General features: G+C 43.4%; 1 protein-coding gene across 1 annotated transcript in view; it reads right to left on the bottom strand.

Moving 5' to 3' along the window:
• Positions 1-18,016, bottom strand: part of LOC138763108 (interleukin-17 receptor C-like) — an 87,464-nt gene that overhangs the window by 55,460 nt on the left and 13,988 nt on the right. The window contains exon 2 of the mRNA XM_069936765.1: positions 520-541. Coding sequence (XP_069792866.1) covers positions 520-541 — 22 coding nt within the window. The remainder of the gene's footprint in view (positions 1-519; positions 542-18,016) is intronic.

Below are 18,016 nucleotides of genomic sequence, written 5' to 3'. Positions count from 1 at the left end.
TGGTGAAAAGTACCCAATTGAGCAGCGTGATGATTGAAATGTTTCACTGATGTTTCACTCCAACCAGCAGAAAGTACAAAGTCCTTAAGTGCATTCAAGTTCCCCATTTTATACACCACCAAGGTCCTAACATTCACATGTACAGGGCAAGTATTAGAATGGGAAGGAAACAGGAGTACAAAGGAGACTGGAGAGATCGGTATCTGTCTGTCTCGTCCTATGTTGATATGATGCCCTGAAAGGAGAACCCTTGCTCTGTTTCTTTCTTTGAGCAGTTCCTGGAATTCCTGAAACCCTCCAATTCACAGGATTAATTTCACTCCATCACCCAGTTGACCATTAACGAGATGGTTCAGGAGTATGGGGTTCCATTGCCAAATTTACCAAGAAATCTGTACATCACTACTCTTGGAAACTAAAATATTTTTCTTTGCTGACAAATAATAGAGAATATAAACTTATCAAGGAAATCAGTTTGCCTCTTACTACCAAACAAAAAGTTATTAAAAGGATACTTACTCATTGCTTCACAGGAGACAACCTTCAAAGAAAGAAGAAAAAAATATTTTAGTTATTATAATCATTATTTTATTCCACATTCAGAATCAGCATTTATTGTCATGAACAAGTCACGAATTTTGGTGTTTTGCGGCAGCGTCACAGTGCAAACATTAATCTTACAACAATAAAATATAAAATAACAATAACAGTGTATGAAAAGTAAGGCAGTTGGTTCATTGATCATTCAGAAATCTGAAGGCAGCAGGGAAGAAGCTTGTCTTCAGGCTCTTGTACCACCTTACCGATGGTAGCAGAGTGAAGAAGGTGTGGCCTGGGTGGTGGGGGGCTTTAAGGCTAGAGGCTCCACTTATCGCCGAGCAAACATTACAAATCTTAGAGCATAATTTTCTCATAATAGTAAAAAGAAGAAAGTGGTAATTCTGCCTGTTCCGCAGGAAAAGGAACCTCAGGGTTGTATGTAATACCATGTATGTACTCAGACAATAAATCTGAACTTTTATTAGAAAACATTTATTTTCTAACTTTAATAGGTTATGACATTATTTCAACATATACTATTCCTTTAATGTGTTTGTGAATGTTTGCTGCTTTGGAGGAAAGTAGGAGGAGAAAAAGCAGTGGCAGGAAGAAGTATTCAGTCCTCCCAAGTGAAGCAACATTTCATTTATGAATCTGCAGAGGTCGTCTACTGCATCCAAGGCTCCCGTTGTGGTCTCCTCTATATCGGGGAGACTGGACGCAGACTGGGAGATCACTTTGTTGAGCACCTCCGCTCTGTCCACCCACAATAACGGGGATCTCCCAGTGGCCACCCATTTCAATTCTCCACCCCATTCCCTTGCTGACATGTCTGTCCATGGTCTCGTGTACTGCCAGACTGAGACCACCCATAAATTGGAGGAACAACAACTCATCTTCCCACTGGGTACCCTCCAACCGGATGGCATTAATATCGACCTCTGTCTTCCCCCTGCTTCCCTCGTTGTTGTCTATCTCCTTTTGCACAGACATGATAAATTCTACCTAGTCCCTTATCATATCCAATTAACCCCTTTTGTTGGTCTGGATTCCTCCCCCATTATTTGAATTCTGAGACTTTCTGATCTATCCGGCTTCTGCCTTTTCTGATTTTTCCTTGAAGAAGGGCTCAGGCCCAAAATGTCGGCAACATATCTTTGTCTCCTACAGATGCTGAAAAGACCAGCTGAGTTCTCCAGCATTTTGGTGTGTTTACTACAATCGCAGCATCTGCAGCCCATTGTGTTTCTCCCTCTATATAGATTTCACACAGGAGGCAAAGCAGTGGCAGTGAGTGTAAAGTTAGGGTGTCGGGATGGATGAGGCAAAGAAGGATTCACAAAGGTCAAGGCCAAAATTTATTGGAAGAGCAAATGAAAATTTGACAGGATGGGATTACTCTTGAATGGGATTTAATATAGGTGTGAATTTATTTTTCATGCCTTGTGTTGAGAATGTGATGACACAGATTCATGGGACTTGAAGCTCCGTTCAGGGAAAAATCAGGCAATGTACTGAATATGCACTGCACCCACACCTGGGCAAACATCCAGAAACAAGGACTGAGTTACTCTGGGAGAAGAATAAAGGGCTTCCACCTCCCATAATTTCAAAGAGAGACTGTTTGTTACAGAACATAGAACACTGCAGCACAGTACAGGCCCTTTGGCCCCTCTATGTTATACCAACCCATATATTCCTTCCTTAAAAATGTACCAAGCCCTCCCTACCCTGTAACCCTCTATTTTTCTTTCAACCATGTGTCTAAGAATCTCTTAAATCCCCCCCAATTTTTCAGCTTCCACCACCATCCCTGGCAAGGCATTCCAGGCTGTGTAAAAAAAACACAACTCTGATGTCTCCCCTAAACTTCCCTCCCTTAACTTTGTGCACGTGTCCTCTGGTGTTTGTCGATCCTGCCCTGGGAAACAGGTCCACGATGTCAGAAGCACATCTGATAACAGGGAACCTCTCTTGTATAGGCATGTAATGTACTCATACATATCTAAACTAAACATACAATCAAATATATTTTGCATAGACTCTTGACTAAAAAGGCATACAACTAAACTTTGATTCTCCTCACTGTGGGACCCCTGCAGAGTCAGACAACAAAGCACAGCTAGAGAACCACTGGCAGAGCTCAGCCGGTTCATTCTGATCATCCATGGATATCATGAGGCTGCTTTCACTAATAAGGGTGGCTATTGACATATCCTCGCAGAGCATCTCGAGCGAACCAGGGAAATCCAGACGTCTTAGGCTGTAGCCTGCTTCTTTGTCACAAAACTCCAATTAATTGGCAACTGGAAGTTCATTGTCCATTTGAGATTGGACAAGAGTTAATTAAATGAATTCCTGCTGAGGTTGCACCTAAAAGGTTTGTGTGATCAGTCCAGCCATTTAGCTTTTGCAATCAACTCTCTGCTGGAGGAACTCAGCAGACAGAGCAGCATCGGTGGGGGGGGGGGGGGGGGGGGGGGGGGGGCAAAAGAACAGTTGATATTTTGGACCAGAACCGCTTGATGAAGGGTTTCAGCCTGAAATGTCGAGAAGTCTTTTTCTCCCACTGATGCAGTTCAATCCACTATGTTCCTTGCTCTAGATTCCATCGTCTGTTGCCTCCTGTGTGACTCCAGCTCCTGTTATTAATGAGACTGTACGAATATTGCACTTCACAGAGGTAAGTCATGAAATTACTGTAGAAATTGTTCTCACTATTTTAGTAAAAACCCAGTTCTGGAGAAAGCGAGCAGGTCAAACAGTGTACTTCATATAACAAAGGTAACCAACATTTCAGGCTTGAACCCTTCTTCAAGGCACAAGCAAAATGTAGTCAGACGTCCAAACAAAATGGTGGGGAGAGGCAGGGAGGAGCACAGTCCCAGAAGCAGGAGGTCGAAAAGGGAGGGAGGGCACAGAGAGGGGATGGCTCTGTGAATGGAGAGGGAAGGGGTAGAAAACTGGAGGAGTGGAGACAGAGGGATGGGGACGAGAGGGTGAATGGGGAGTGGACTAACAGAAACCGGAGGAGTTGATATTAATGCCATTCGGATGGAGAGCAGTTTATCCAGCATTGTGTTTTAACTTCAGTCACAATGTCTGCAGACTTTTGAGTTTTGCCCTCATCACTATTTTACATTTGGGAGATAATGCATTTCTTTTAAACATAAATGAATCACACTCTTTATTACCCATTGGCTTTCTCAAGAATTATTTAATAATACTGGGCAATGACAATTTTTCTTCCTGAGGACTTTTGGGTGTATTTTATGGATTTTGAGCTGCTGATCATGAAAATCAACTGATAATTTTTCTATCACGCACCTTTTTTTTTTAAAGATACAACCTATTTTGTGATTTCCTTTCATATTTTAGTTCCGCTAGTACATTGCTCCCAAAGCAAGCTGTTTCGGTCAGTCCAAGTATGCCTGGGCATGCACTCAGCGCAGGTGCTGTGTAAATGTTGTCTTAGGTATGGAAGGCATTTAAAGATGTTGAGGATTTTCTTGGCAAATACAGAGCACCAAACTACATCCAGCTAATTGACAACCTGCTTCAGACAACCATGAAGTGCAATATGACATTGAAAATTCATCTCCTGGTGCAGTTGGTGACGAACACGGTGAAAGGTTTCACCGGGACATTGCAACCATGGAAACGTAGTATCAGGGCAACTGCAATCCATCAGTGTTGGCCACTGACATGAGAGGCATCAGATGTTGAGTACAAATGAAAATCAGCAGAAAAATATTTTTAGATCAGTTGAACAAGCACAATGTGTCAGCATCACTATGCGATTAAACATGCTAAATTCAATAAAAGTTAATTTAACATTTCTCCAACTTCCTGTGTGATACAGCAAATCTGAAATGATCTTTGTGTTCAGCTTGAAGTTGTCTATCATAATCCCCAATTTATTTTTACAGGAAGCAAACATTTTGAAAAAAAAGTTGTGCAGTGTAATTTTAGCAGAGACTGGCTTTTGAAAGGACAGAGGAAATACTGGAAGAGCTTTCCATGTCCCAGCTTTCAGGGACCCCCACAAGCTCATATACCCCATGCTGGAGTTTTCATGGGCCCCAACAAGCTCATATACCCTGTGCCTCAGTTTTCAGGGACCCTCAACAAGCTCATACTCTGTGTTCCAGTTTTCAGGGACCCCCCACAAGCTCATACTCAGTGTCTCAATTTTCAAGGTCCCCCCCACAAGCTCATACTCGGTGTCCCAGTTTTCAGGGACCCCCCACAAGCTCATATACCCTGTGCCTCAGTTTTCAGGGACCCCCAACAAGCTCATACTCGGTGTCCCAGTTTTCAGGGACCGCCCCCAAGCTCATATACCCCATGCCCGAGTTTTTAGGGACCCCCAACTAGCTGATATACCGCGTTTTCAGGGACCCCCCCTCAAGCTCATATACCCTGTGCCTCAGTTTTCAGGGGCCCCCAACAAGCTCATATACCCCGTGCCCCAGTTTTCAGGAACCCCCAACAAACTCATATTTCCCATGCCCGAGTTTTCAGGGACCCTCAACAAGCTCATACTCTGTGTTCCAGTTTTCAGGGACCCCCCACAAGCTCGTACTTGGTGTCCCCATTTTCAGGGACCCCCAACAAGCTCATACTCAGTGTCTCAATTTTCAAGGTCCCCCCCACAAGCTCATACTCGGTGTCCCAGTTTTCAGGGACCCCCCACAAGCTCATATACCCTGTGCCTCAGTTTTCAGGGACCCCCAACAAGCTCATATACCCCTTGCTCCAGTTTTCAGGGATTCCCAACAAGCTCATACTCTGTGTCCCAGTTTCAGGGACCCCCCCACAAGCTCATACTCGGTGTCCCAGTTTTCAGGGACCCCCAACAAGCTCATACTCTGTGTCTCAGTTTTCAGGGACCCACAATAACCTCATGTACTCCGTGTCCCAGTTTTCCAGGGCTGGTTTTATACCCAACCACCAGCTGTTCATACTGTCGTTTACCCTTGGATGCAGACTGGAGTATATGCTATCCAAGGTTAAAAATGGTTGGCGTCCAAAGGGTTAAACCTCATGATATGAACATTGTTTTTTTTTTCAATTTTGGGAAACCACACCTCTATCCAGTTCCATTATTTCCATGGGAAGTAAAATTCAAAATTCTGCAGACTCCATGACTGAAGTAAAAAACACAAAGCTGGAGAAACTCAGCAGGTCCAACAGTGTCCTCTGTAGAGCCAAGGTAAAAACACAACACTGATGTTTTGGGCTTGAGCCCTTCATCAAACTATGAGATGTGTTTTTCTTCTCCACTATTTCCATCTTCCCATTCTCACTTCTCTGTCAAAACTTTCCATTCCTTCCACCACACTGAGTGACTTCCTGCAGCACCTCTCCTATGTTCTTTAGTCCAGTATGCTCTTTCCTTGGCCCCACCCAGAGTCCTTCAGCTTTCTCTCCCTTTTTATGTGTGCTATCTCCCCTCCCCATCTCATTACAGGGCTCTGACCCCAAACATTGATGGCCATTTCTCTCCAAGAATGAAGCCTGACCGGCTCTGTCCCTCCAGCATTTTGTTTTTAATTGACTGAGGGTTCCAGCCTCTGCTTTCCTTGTGTTTCAGTTGTTTATTCCAGTTGAGCTGGATGTCATTCTTCACATTCCAGTCAGCCTGTGCTCCTCCTCTACCTGCTATTCAAAATCTCTTGTGTCATACGATTCTTTCACTTAAACACGGTACGAGAGCATTTACAGGAAGTGAAATATTAATATTTTTCCATCACCAGCTATTCTGTTTTGACAAAGATGATTTTTTTTCTTGTTGTTCCTTTAGGGGTTGGCACATTTGGCGTAGCAGTTGATGCAACGCCTTTACAGCACCAGCGATCAGGACTGGGGTTTGAATCCCTGGCTGCCTGTAAGGAATTTGTACATTCTGGATCCCTGGATGTTCTGGTTTCCTCCCACCATTTGAAACATACCAGTGCTGTAGGCCAATTGGGTGTAAATTGGGCGGCACGGACTCGTGGGTCAAAATGGCCTGTTCAACTTGCCTAGTTATTGAAATATTGTCATATGTTCACCGCCCACTCTCTGCCATCCATCCAACTTGTTTTAACACCAGAGGGGGAGAGAGCTCCATTCCCATCTCCGTGGACCATCTATGGTCTGCAGAGCACAGGTAGAGAAATGCGGTGCATCCAAATTGTGTGGCCATCCACTTTAATCTCTTGACAAAGGATTAAGGTGATATATAGAAGTTTATCCATTGTTACGAACTAATAAATTCTTATTAGTATTAACAAAGGAACAGCAATGGAAAATTCACCAGACAATGGTAAATTCAAAATAATAGTTTTTATTAAACTATTAATAACATTTCTTACTGATTGCTAAATTTAACCCTAACTTAATTACTACTATGCGGAAGTGTGTGTGTGTGTGTGTGTGTGTGTGTGAGAAAATCCAAATCCAAACCATTAAAGTTTGAGCTTGTGTCTGAAAAGTCAATTTTAATCTTTTTCAAACATCTTGTGTTGGTTGAAAAATTTTAAATCGCAGTTCAGAGGTCATTATGAAGCACTTTTAAACATGTCTTCAGCTCTCTTTGAACTCGCAAGTCTTTTGATAAGTTGTCTTTCAGAGAGATGGTCTTCATACGCATGTTTTCACAAGTTTCCCTCTTTTTTGTTAAGGTTATGGAACGTTGATCTTTCTTAATCAAGAGTGAAGTGGTCTTATACGAACTTTATAACCCCTTATTTTGTGTATCTCCTATGATAAGAATAATACAACACAGAACACCATCTCCCTACTGTGTCACAGCTGTGTCTTTCACAGGATGGTCAATTTCTTCAGTCTAGTTACAAAATGTCTCTCTTGGACTTCATTTATGTTTCTCTGAAATCATGTGACATGACATCACCACTGTTTCAGTTTCATTTCTGTCCAAAACATAATCACAGTAGATGACCCTTTGCCTTCCTTAAAATTACACATCTGACTTCATCTCTGTCCAAGAGGTTTAGGTGGTTCACGTCTCCTTAAAGTCTGAGCATGTGTCACTCTAGGAAGAACTTGTTTAATTGTACAGCTGCCATCATAATGCTGTGTTCACATCATTGTCCTGAATCAATTAAGACCCACTTCAATTCCATTAGGACTTTGTCCTTCCAGACTCAGCGACTCCGAAATAAACTCTCTCTGAGTCTCTGTAAATGTGATGTGACCTATATGTGACACTGTATCCAGCCCACAAACAAAAGGCCCTTTCACACTTGCAAATGATCCCAGGAATTAACCACCAATTGGCCTTTAAAGTGTCCAGTGTGAAAGCAAAATCAGCTCAATGCCAGCATCAGATAACATCGTCTCATACTGGGGATTGATGGCCTTGACCCCTAATACAATCCCCAGTATCTGCAGATGCAATCAGGCAATTATGAAACAGGTATTATGAAACATTGTGGGGTTGAAATTACCCAAATTTTGGCCTGAGTGCAGGAACATGAAGGAAGAAAAGATTAAAATGAAGGTATAAACTTTGCTGTGGGAAAGTCGCAGCAGGGAAGAGAGAGAGAGAAATAGGAATAAATAGCAATAGCAGGCAATTTTTAAACAGCTTGAGTAAACTGCTAGTGCTACAGCACACAATTTATAAAGACCGTGGGGAAATCCCAGAATGCCATGTGGCAGAGAAACCCCTCCATCAATGTTCCATGCAAGCAGCCCTTTCTATGTCACATGGCATTCTGGGATGGAAAACTTCTCATCATTTTTTCCTCATGATATTTATAAATTGTATGCGATAGCGCTACCAACTTTCCCACGCTGGATAAATTGTACGACAGAGCTACCAACTTTCCCATGCTGTATAAATTGTACGACAGCGCTACCAATGTTCCCACGCTGTATAAATTGTATGCGATAGAGCTACCAACTTCCCCACGCTGGAGAAATTGTACGACAGCGCTACCAACGTTCCAACGCTGGAGAAATTGTATGACAGCACTACCAACTTTCCCACACTGGATAAATTGTACGACAGCGCTACCAACATTCCAATGCTGTATAAATTGTACAAAAGCACTACTGACCTTCCCACGCTGGATAAATTGTACGACAGCGCTACCAACTATCTCACGCTGGATAAATTGTATGACAGCGCTACCAACTTTCCCACGCTGGATGAATATTACGACAGTGCTACCACCTTTCCCACTCTGGATAAATATTACGATAGCGCTACCAACGTTCCCACGCTGTATAAATTGTACGACATCGCTAAAAACTTTCCCACCCTGGAAAAATTGTACGACAGCGCTACAAACTTTCACACCCTGGATAAATTGTACAACTGCGCTACAAACTTTCCCATCTTGGATTAATTGTACGACTGCGCTACCAACTTTCCCACCCTGGATAAATTGTACGACAGCGCTACCAACTATCCCACCCTGGATAAATTGTACGATAGCGCTACCAACTTTCCCACGATGGATAAATATTACGACAGCGCTACCGAATTTCCCGCCCTGGATAAATTGTACAATAGCGCTACCAACTTTCCCACGCTGGAGAAATTGTACAACACTGCTACCAACTTTCCCACCCTGGATAAATTGTATGACACTGCTACTAACTTTCCCACGCTGGATAAATTGTATGACAGCGCTACCAACTTTCCCACGCTGGATAAATTGTACATAGCGCTACCAACTTTCTCACACTGGATAAATTGTACGACAGCGCTACCAACTTTCCCATGCTGGATAAATTGTACGACAGCGCTACCAACTTTCCCACCCTGGATAAATTGTACGACAGCGCTACCAACTGTCCCACACTGGGTAAATTTTATGCGATACGCTTCAAATTGTCTGCTACCACTATTTATTCCTAGCACCTTCCAATAGTCCCTAATAAATGTTTATTTTGGTTGGCCCAACAGCCACAGGTGCTGAAGGGCTCATACTGGGCTGTACATAATGAGGCATAATTAATTTTGTTCAAATATAAGTTCATAATACATCGATCAGGATTTAGGGCAGGTCCACCATCGCTCGATGCATCATGACATTACCGGTAGAAGGTAGAACAGTCCTAACCCCGGGAATGGCTCCTTGCAAGTGTGAAAGCATTCAGTGTCCCAGTTAAGAGTGGTCAAGTGTGAAAAGCAGAACCCCCATCCCTATCCCAGGTCACTGAATGGCCAATTTAGTGGGATGCAAGTGTAAAAGGGGCTTAAGTTTACTAAGAAATATATATTTTATAGCTAAAGATTAACACAAATGCGTTACACTGATTATACAAATATTTTCTACGTCAATGGAGAATATGTGGGTAGAAAGGAATGGATAGGCACTCGTTTGAGAAAGGAATGGATAGGCACTCGCTTGAGAAAGGAATGGATAGGCACTCGTTTGAGAAAGGAATGGATAGGCACTCGTTTGAGAAAGGAATGGATAGGCACTCGTTTGAGAAAGGAATGGATAGGCACTCGTTTGAGAAAGGAATGGATAGGCACTCGTTTGAGAAAGGAATGGATAGGCACTCGTTTGAGAAAGGAATGGATAGGCACTCGTTTGAGAAAGGAATGGATAGGCACTCGTTTGAGAAAGGAATGGATAGGCACTCGTTTGAGAAAGGAATGGATAGGCACTCGTTTGAGGAAGGAATGGATAGGCACTCGTTTGAGGAAGGAATGGATAGGTACTCGTTTGAGGAAGGAATGGATAGGTACTCGTTTGAGGAAGGAATGGATAGGTACTCGTTTGAGGAAGGAATGGATAGGTACTCGTTTGAGGAAGGAATGGATAGGTACTCGTTTGAGGAAGGAATGGATAGGTACTCGTTTGAGGAAGGAATGGATAGGTACTCGTTTGAGGAAGGAATGGATAGGTACTCGTTTGAGGAAGGAATGGATAGGTACTCGTTTGAGGAAGGAATGGATAGGTACTCGTTTGAGGAAGGAATGGATAGGTACTCGTTTGAGGAAGGAATGGATAGGTACTCGTTTGAGGAAGGAATGGATAGGTACTCGTTTGAGGAAGGAATGGATAGGTACTCGTTTGAGGAAGGAATGGATAGGTACTCGTTTGAGGAAGGAATGGATAGGTACTCGTTTGAGGAAGGAATGGATAGGTACTCGTTTGAGGAAGGAATGGATAGGTACTCGTTTGAGGAAGGAATGGATAGGTACTCGTTTGAGGAAGGAATGGATAGGTACTCGTTTGAGGAAGGAATGGATAGGTACTCGTTTGAGGAAGGAATGGATAGGTACTCGTTTGAGGAAGGAATGGATAGGTACTCGTTTGAGGAAGGAATGGATAGGTACTCGTTTGAGGAAGGAATGGATAGGTACTCGTTTGAGGAAGGAATGGATAGGTACTCGTTTGAGGAAGGAATGGATAGGTACTCGTTTGAGGAAGGAATGGATAGGTACTCGTTTGAGGAAGGAATGGATAGGTACTCGTTTGAGGAAGGAATGGATAGGTACTCGTTTGAGGAAGGAATGGATAGGTACTCGTTTGAGGAAGGAATGGATAGGTACTCGTTTGAGGAAGGAATGGATAGGTACTCGTTTGAGGAAGGAATGGATAGGTACTCGTTTGAGGAAGGAATGGATAGGTACTCGTTTGAGGAAGGAATGGATAGGTACTCGTTTGAGGAAGGAATGGATAGGTACTCGTTTGAGGAAGGAATGGATAGGTACTCGTTTGAGGAAGGAATGGATAGGTACTCGTTTGAGAAAGGAATGGATAGGTACTCGTTTGAGAAAGGAATGGATAGGTACTTGTTTGAGAAAGGACTGGATAGGTACTTGTTTGAGAAAGGAATGGATAGGTACTTGTTTGAGGAAGGAATGGATAGGTACTTGTTTGAGGAAGGAATGGATAGGTACTTGTTTGAGGAGGGAATGGATAGGTACTTGTTTGAGGAAGGAATGGATAGGTACTTGTTTGAGGAAGGAATGGAAAGGTACTTGTTTGAGAAAGGACTGGATAGGTACTTGTTTGAGAAAGGAATGGATAGGTACTTGTTTGAGGAAGGAATGGATAGGTACTTGTTTGAGCAGTTGTGCCACATCAAGTGAGAAGTTCTTTGAATAGCCCTCTGATGAAATTTTTGCCATTTCTAAACTGCATCAGATTCAGGATTTATTGCCATGAATAAGTCATAAAATTCAGTTTTGTGGTAGCATCACAGAGCAAATATCATATTATAACCATTTTACAACATTACTATAAAAAATGTAAATAACAGTGCATGAAAGGTCAGGCAGTGTCTTTGGTTCATTGATCATTCAGGAATCTGATGGCAGTGGGGAAGAAGCTGTCCTTGTGCCACTGAGTGCTCGTCTTTAGGCTCCTATACCTTTTCTCCGATGGTAGCAGAGTAGTGGGGATCTTTGTGGATAGAGGCTGCTTTTTTAAGACACTGCCTCATGTAGATGTCCTCGATGGAGTGAAGTCTGGTGCTGTGATGACGCAGGCCAAGTTAATAACTCTCTGGAGCTTTTCCTTGGTCTGAGATTTGGTGCCTCCATACCAGGCAGTGATGCAACCAGCCAGAATGCTCTCCATGGTACACCTGTAGAAGTTTATGAGAGTTTTCGGTGACATACCAAATCTCTTCAGACACCTCACAAAGTAAGTGTCTTTATGATTGCATCAATGTGGAGACTCCAGGACAGATCCTCGGAGATGTTGACACCCAGGAATTTGAAGTTCTTGACCTTTGCCACTACTGAGCCCTTGATGAAGAGTGGGTCATGGACCTGACTCCCTCCTGAAGTCCATAATCATCTCCTTGTAAATCATCACTTACTAAAATTCAGAATATAAATTCAAACTGGCCAGACTCAGTCAGGGTACTGATTCTGATCAGTCAGAAACTATCTAATTGGCAATATATGTCAGTAGGACAGATCAATGGCAGGTGAAATTTAATACGTGAAGTCATCCCCTGAAAATTGATCAGCAGTCACCAAAACCTGAGAGTTAACATCCTCCTGTGTAATTGGATCCTGGATTTCTCATCTCAAGATCACAATCAATGAAGATTGGTTAGAACATCTCCTCCACAATCTCCATCAGTAATAAAGCACCACAGGGCTGCGTTCTTACACCCCCCCCCCCCCCCCACTCCACTCGATTCACACCTATGACTGTGTGGCTCAGCACGACAACAATAACATCTACAAGTTTCCTGATGATACCATGGTAGTAGGTCGTATAGAAAGGGTGGTGAGTCAACATGCAGGAGGGAAAAACTTGGCTAAATGGTGCACCAACAACAACCTTGCACTCAATGTCATGAAAACTAAGGAGATGTTTGTGGATGTTTGAAGGGAAAACCTGAGGTATACAATCCAGTGATCATTGGTGGATGAGAGGTGGAGAGGGTGAGCAAATTTAAGTTCTTGGGAATCTTATCTCAGAGGATCACTCCTGGACCCAACACACCAATGTCATTGTGAAGAAAGCACGACAGCGCCTCTACTTCCTCAGGAGTTTGCAGAGGTTTGGGATGACATCGGAAACCCTGGCAAATTTCTAAAGTTGACTCGTGGGAAGTCTGTTGGCCAGGTGCATCAGGGCCTGGTATGGGGCTCCCAATATCTGAGTGGAAAGCCCTGCAAAAGGTAGTGGACACAGTGACAGGCAAAACTCTCCCCACTATTGAGAAAACCTACATGGAACATTGCTGATGGAGACCAGCAGCTTTGAAGCTCAATGCAGGCCTAAAATGGACAGAGGTTGGTAGTGTTTTGCAATGGATGACTTATCATACATTTGCACGTTTTATCCATGAGTAGATAGGAAAGAAAACACTGCATTAAAAAGGAAGCTAATATCATAAAGCAACCCCATCACCCTGGACACAAACTCTTCTTGCTGCTTATCAATACTTTCTATTTATTATCTCTTTCTGTACAGGGGTAATTTAACCGTTAAGAAAAACATTAAAAAACAACAAAGGAGATGGTTGTTGACTTCAGGAGGACCACATTCCACTGACCATTGGTGGCTCCATCGTTGAGGTCATCAAGAGTTTCAAGTTCATGGGAATGCACTTGGAAGAGAATCTCACCTGGTCCATTAACACAGCTCCATAGCCAAGAAAGCCCAGCAGTGCCTCTACTTCCTGCGAAGGCTGAGGGAAGTTCATCTCCCACCCTCCATCTTCACTACATTCTACAGATTATCCTGTGCAATTGCATCACCGCCTGGTTTGGAAACTGTACCTCCTCCGACCACAAAACCCTGCAGAGGATAGTGAGTCAGCGGAAAAGATCATTGGGGAACCTCTTCCTACCATGAAGGACATCTGCAACACTCGATGCAGGCAAAAGGCAATAAACATTATGAAGGACTCCACACCCCCTCTCACACAAACTGTTCTCCCTCTGCCAACTGGCAGGAGGTACCGTAGCACTTGAACCCTTACGTTCAGAATGGGAAACAGCTTTTTCCCCCAAGCCATCAGGCCCCTGAACTCCCAGTATAGATATGCATAGTGCACCATGGATTTCCAGTGTATACGTCTTAATACCTTAACTGCTTAGGCTCTGTGGTCCTGGAGAAATGCTATCTCGTTTTTATTGTGCGAGCATGGTATGAACGATAAATAAAGGTGACTTTAGTATTTCGTTTATTTTACAAAATCTGCATTAGGTAAGAATTTTGATGCATTTTCTACATTGAATTTAGGTCTATGACAATAAACGTAATCATTGAAAAATGCATCTCTGGTTTTCCAAACATCTATATGAAGGTCCAAAGCCTTTAAAGTTGCACACAATACTCTCTCAACAATGCTTTCAATGAGAATACTAGAAAATACTCCTCTCCATTGGGAACATTACGGAAAATAGTAACAGTGCAAATTATATTGCTCAAGCAAACAGCTCACCCTTCTTCTAGCAGTGGTTCTCAACCTTTTTCTTTCCACTCCCATCCCACTTTAAGTATTCCCTATGCCATCGGTGCTCTGTGATTAGTAAGGGATTGCTTCAGGTGGGATGGGAGTGGGAAGGGAAGGTTGAGAACCACTACTCAAGACCCAATTGTTACTGAAATATTTTGCTTGAGAAAAATTGTCATTGGTCCTTTTCCTTTGGAGTTATGAAACCGTGCACATAATGAGTGAATTAGGGTCGATTAAAACAATGGTTTTCAACCTTTTTCTTTCCACCCACATGCCACCTGAAGCAATTCTTTACTAATCACATAGCACCGATGGCATAGGTATGTTGAGTGGGAAGAAAAAGGTTGAGAACCGCTGGTGTAGCCAAACATGATCACATCAAATATGTCAAAGTTCTCAAAATCAGTAGGTTAGGTAGTATCTGTAGAAAGAGGATAAATTTAAAGTTTCAGGCCAAAAACTGTTCATCAGTTTGAACCAAAACATTTCTCTTGCTGCCTGAACTGCTGAGTTTTCCCAGTATTTTGCACTTTTATATCAAATCTCCAGTAGTTGCAGTTTTTCCATTCCATGTTGAGTTCCATCTCATCTGTTGGTCTGGCAACCAAAAATGTGGATTACTACAGAGACAATTAATCACATCAGGAAGGGAATTCTGAACTAGCCAGTTTATGCATTGACTCACAGGTGAGCATGAAAATATTGCAGGAGGCATTTTTCTACTCAGGTAAAAGAGAGGCAAGATTGTGTAGGCACGTGACGTCAGCCAGTACAGTGGGAAAAATTTTAAAAGACTGCCATATCCAGCGGGCAGCGTTCAGAGCGGGCAGAGGAGTGAGAGGGTAGCAGAGTGGTGGGGCTTTGGCTCAATGGGCTTAGGCAGTAACGAGTCGAGGTACCTGTGTTAATTGCAGACAGGAAGTACATGTGTGAGGCCAATGTTCTATGCTTGATGTTAGATGTGGGAAGTCCTGGAGTCTCGGATGTCCATGTCTGCACCCGGTGTGTCAAATGCAGCTCCTAAATGACTGTGTCAGGGAACTGGAGTTGTAGCTCGCTGACCTTCATCTGGTCAGAGAGAGCGAAGAGATGATAGAAAGGAGTTATAGGCAAGTGGTCACACCAGGCCACGGGAGACAGGCAAGTGGGTCACAGTCAGGAGAGGGAAGGAGAAGAGTCAAGGACTAGAGAGTATCCTTGCAGCTGTATCCCTTGACAATAAGTACCCCTGTTTGAGTTCTGTTGGGGGGAGGGCGGACAGCCTACCTGGAGGAAGCAACAGTGACCGTGCATCTGGCACAGAGTCTGGCCCTGTGTCTCAGAGGGTAGGGAAATGAAGAGGAGGGCAGAGGTGATAGGGGACTCTATAGTTAGGGGGTCAGACAGGCAGTTCTGTGGATGCAGGAAGGAAACTCGGATGGTAGTTTGCCTCCCAGGTGCCTGGGTCCAGGATGTTTCAGATAACGTCCAAGATATCCTGAGGTGGGAGGGAGAACACCTAGAGATCATGGTACATACTGGTTCCAATGACATAGGTAGGAAAAAGGAAGAGGTCCTGAAAAAAAAAGACTACAGAGAGTTAGGGAGGGAGTTGAGAAGCAGGACCACAAAGGAAGTAATATCAGGATTACTGCCAAGCAACAGTGAGAATAAGAATAGAATGAGGTGGAGGATAAATGCATGGATGAGGGATTGGAGCAGGGGCCAGGGATTCAAATTTCTGGACCATTGTGACCTCTTTTGGGGCAGGTGGGACCTGTACTAAAAGGACGGGTTGCACTTGAATCCCAAGGAGAACCAATATCCTGGCGGGGAGGTTTGCTAAGGCTACTGGGGAGAGTTTAAACTAGAATTGTTGGAGGGTGGGAACTGAACTGAAGAGACTGGGGAAGAGAAGGTTGGCTCACAAACAGAGAAAGCCTGGACACAGTGTACGAGGGAGGATAGATAGGTGATAGAGAAAGTACATCCCCAGTGGACAGTTTGATATGCATCTATTTAACGCAAGGAGTATTGTGAACAAAGCAGGTGAGCTTAGAGCATGGATCAGTACTTGGAATTATGATGTGGTGGCCATTACAGAGACTTGGATGCCTCAGGGGCAGGAATGGTTACTCAATTGCCAGGTTTTAGATGTTTCAGAAAGGACAGGGAGGGAGGCAAAAGAGGTGGGGGAGTGGCACTGTTGATCAGAGATCATGTCATGGCTGCAGAAAAGGTAGATGTCATGGAGGGATTGTCTGTGGAGTCTCCGTGGGTCGAGGTTAGGAACAGGAAGGGGGTCAATAACTTAACTGGGTGTTTGTTTATAGGCTGCCCAATAGGAACAGGGTTATCAAGGAGCAGATAGGGAAACAAATTCTGGAAAGGTGTAGTAAATAACAGAGATGTCATGATGGGAGAATTTAATTTCCCAAATATCAATTGACATCTCCCTAGAGCAAAGGGTTTAGATGGGGTGGAGTTTGTTAGGTGTGTTCAGAAAGCTTTCTTGACACAATATGCAGATACGCCTATAAGAGGAGAGACCGTACTTGATTTGGAATTGGGAAATGAGTCTGGTCAGGTGTCCGATATCTCAATTGGAGAGCATTTTGGAGAAAGTGTTCATAATTCTATCTCCTTTACAATAGCATTGGAGAGAGATAGGAACAGACAAATTAGAAAAATGTTTAAGGGAAATTATAAGGCTATCAGGCAGGACATCGGAAGCTTAAATTGGGAAACAGATGTTCTCAGAGAAAATTGCGGAAGAAATGTGGCGAATGTTCAGGGGATATTTGTATGGAGTTCTGCATGGGTACATCCTAACGAGACAGGGAAGTTATGGTAGGGGACAGGAACTGTGGTGTACAAAGGCTGTAAAAAATCTAGTCAAGAAGAAAATAAAAGCTTACAAAAGGTTCAGAGAGCCAAGTAATGTTAGAGATCGAGAAAGTTACAAGGATAACAGGAAGGAGTCTAAAAAGGACATGAGGAGAGCCAGAAGGGGCCATGAGGCCTTGGTGGACAGGATTAAGGAAAACCTCAATGCATCTTACAAATATGTGAAGAGCAAGAGGATAAGACTTGAAAGAATAGGACCTATCAAGTGTATCAGTGGGAAAGGAACCGGAGGAAGTAGCAGAGGTACATAATGAATACTTTACTTCAGTATTCACTGAGGAAAAGGGTCTCGATGATGGTAGTGATGACTTGCAGCAGATTGAAAAGCTTGAGCATGTAGATATTAAGAGAGAGGATGTGCTGGAACTTTTGGATAAGTTGCTGGGATGGGATGAGATGTACCCCAGGCTACTGTGGGATGCGAGGGAGGAGACTGTCCTTGGTGATGATCTTTGAATCATCAATGGGGACAGGAGAGGTTCTGGAGGATTGGAGAGTTGCAGGTGTTGTTCCTTTATTCAAGAAAGGGAGTAGAGATAGCCCAGGGAATTATAGACCAGTGAGTCTTACTTCAGTGGTTGGTAAGTTGATGGAGAAGGTCCTGAGAGGCAGGATTTATGAACATTTGGAGAGGTTAACAAGCTTAGGAAAAGTTAGCATGGCTTTGTCTAGGGCAGGTCGTGCC

Source organism: Narcine bancroftii, chromosome 5 (genome assembly GCF_036971445.1).
Source record: "Narcine bancroftii isolate sNarBan1 chromosome 5, sNarBan1.hap1, whole genome shotgun sequence".
NCBI classification, from domain to species: Eukaryota; Metazoa; Chordata; class Chondrichthyes; order Torpediniformes; family Narcinidae; genus Narcine; species Narcine bancroftii.
The sequence above is the reverse complement of the archived record's forward strand: the minus strand, read 5'-3'. Positions and strand labels throughout refer to the sequence as shown.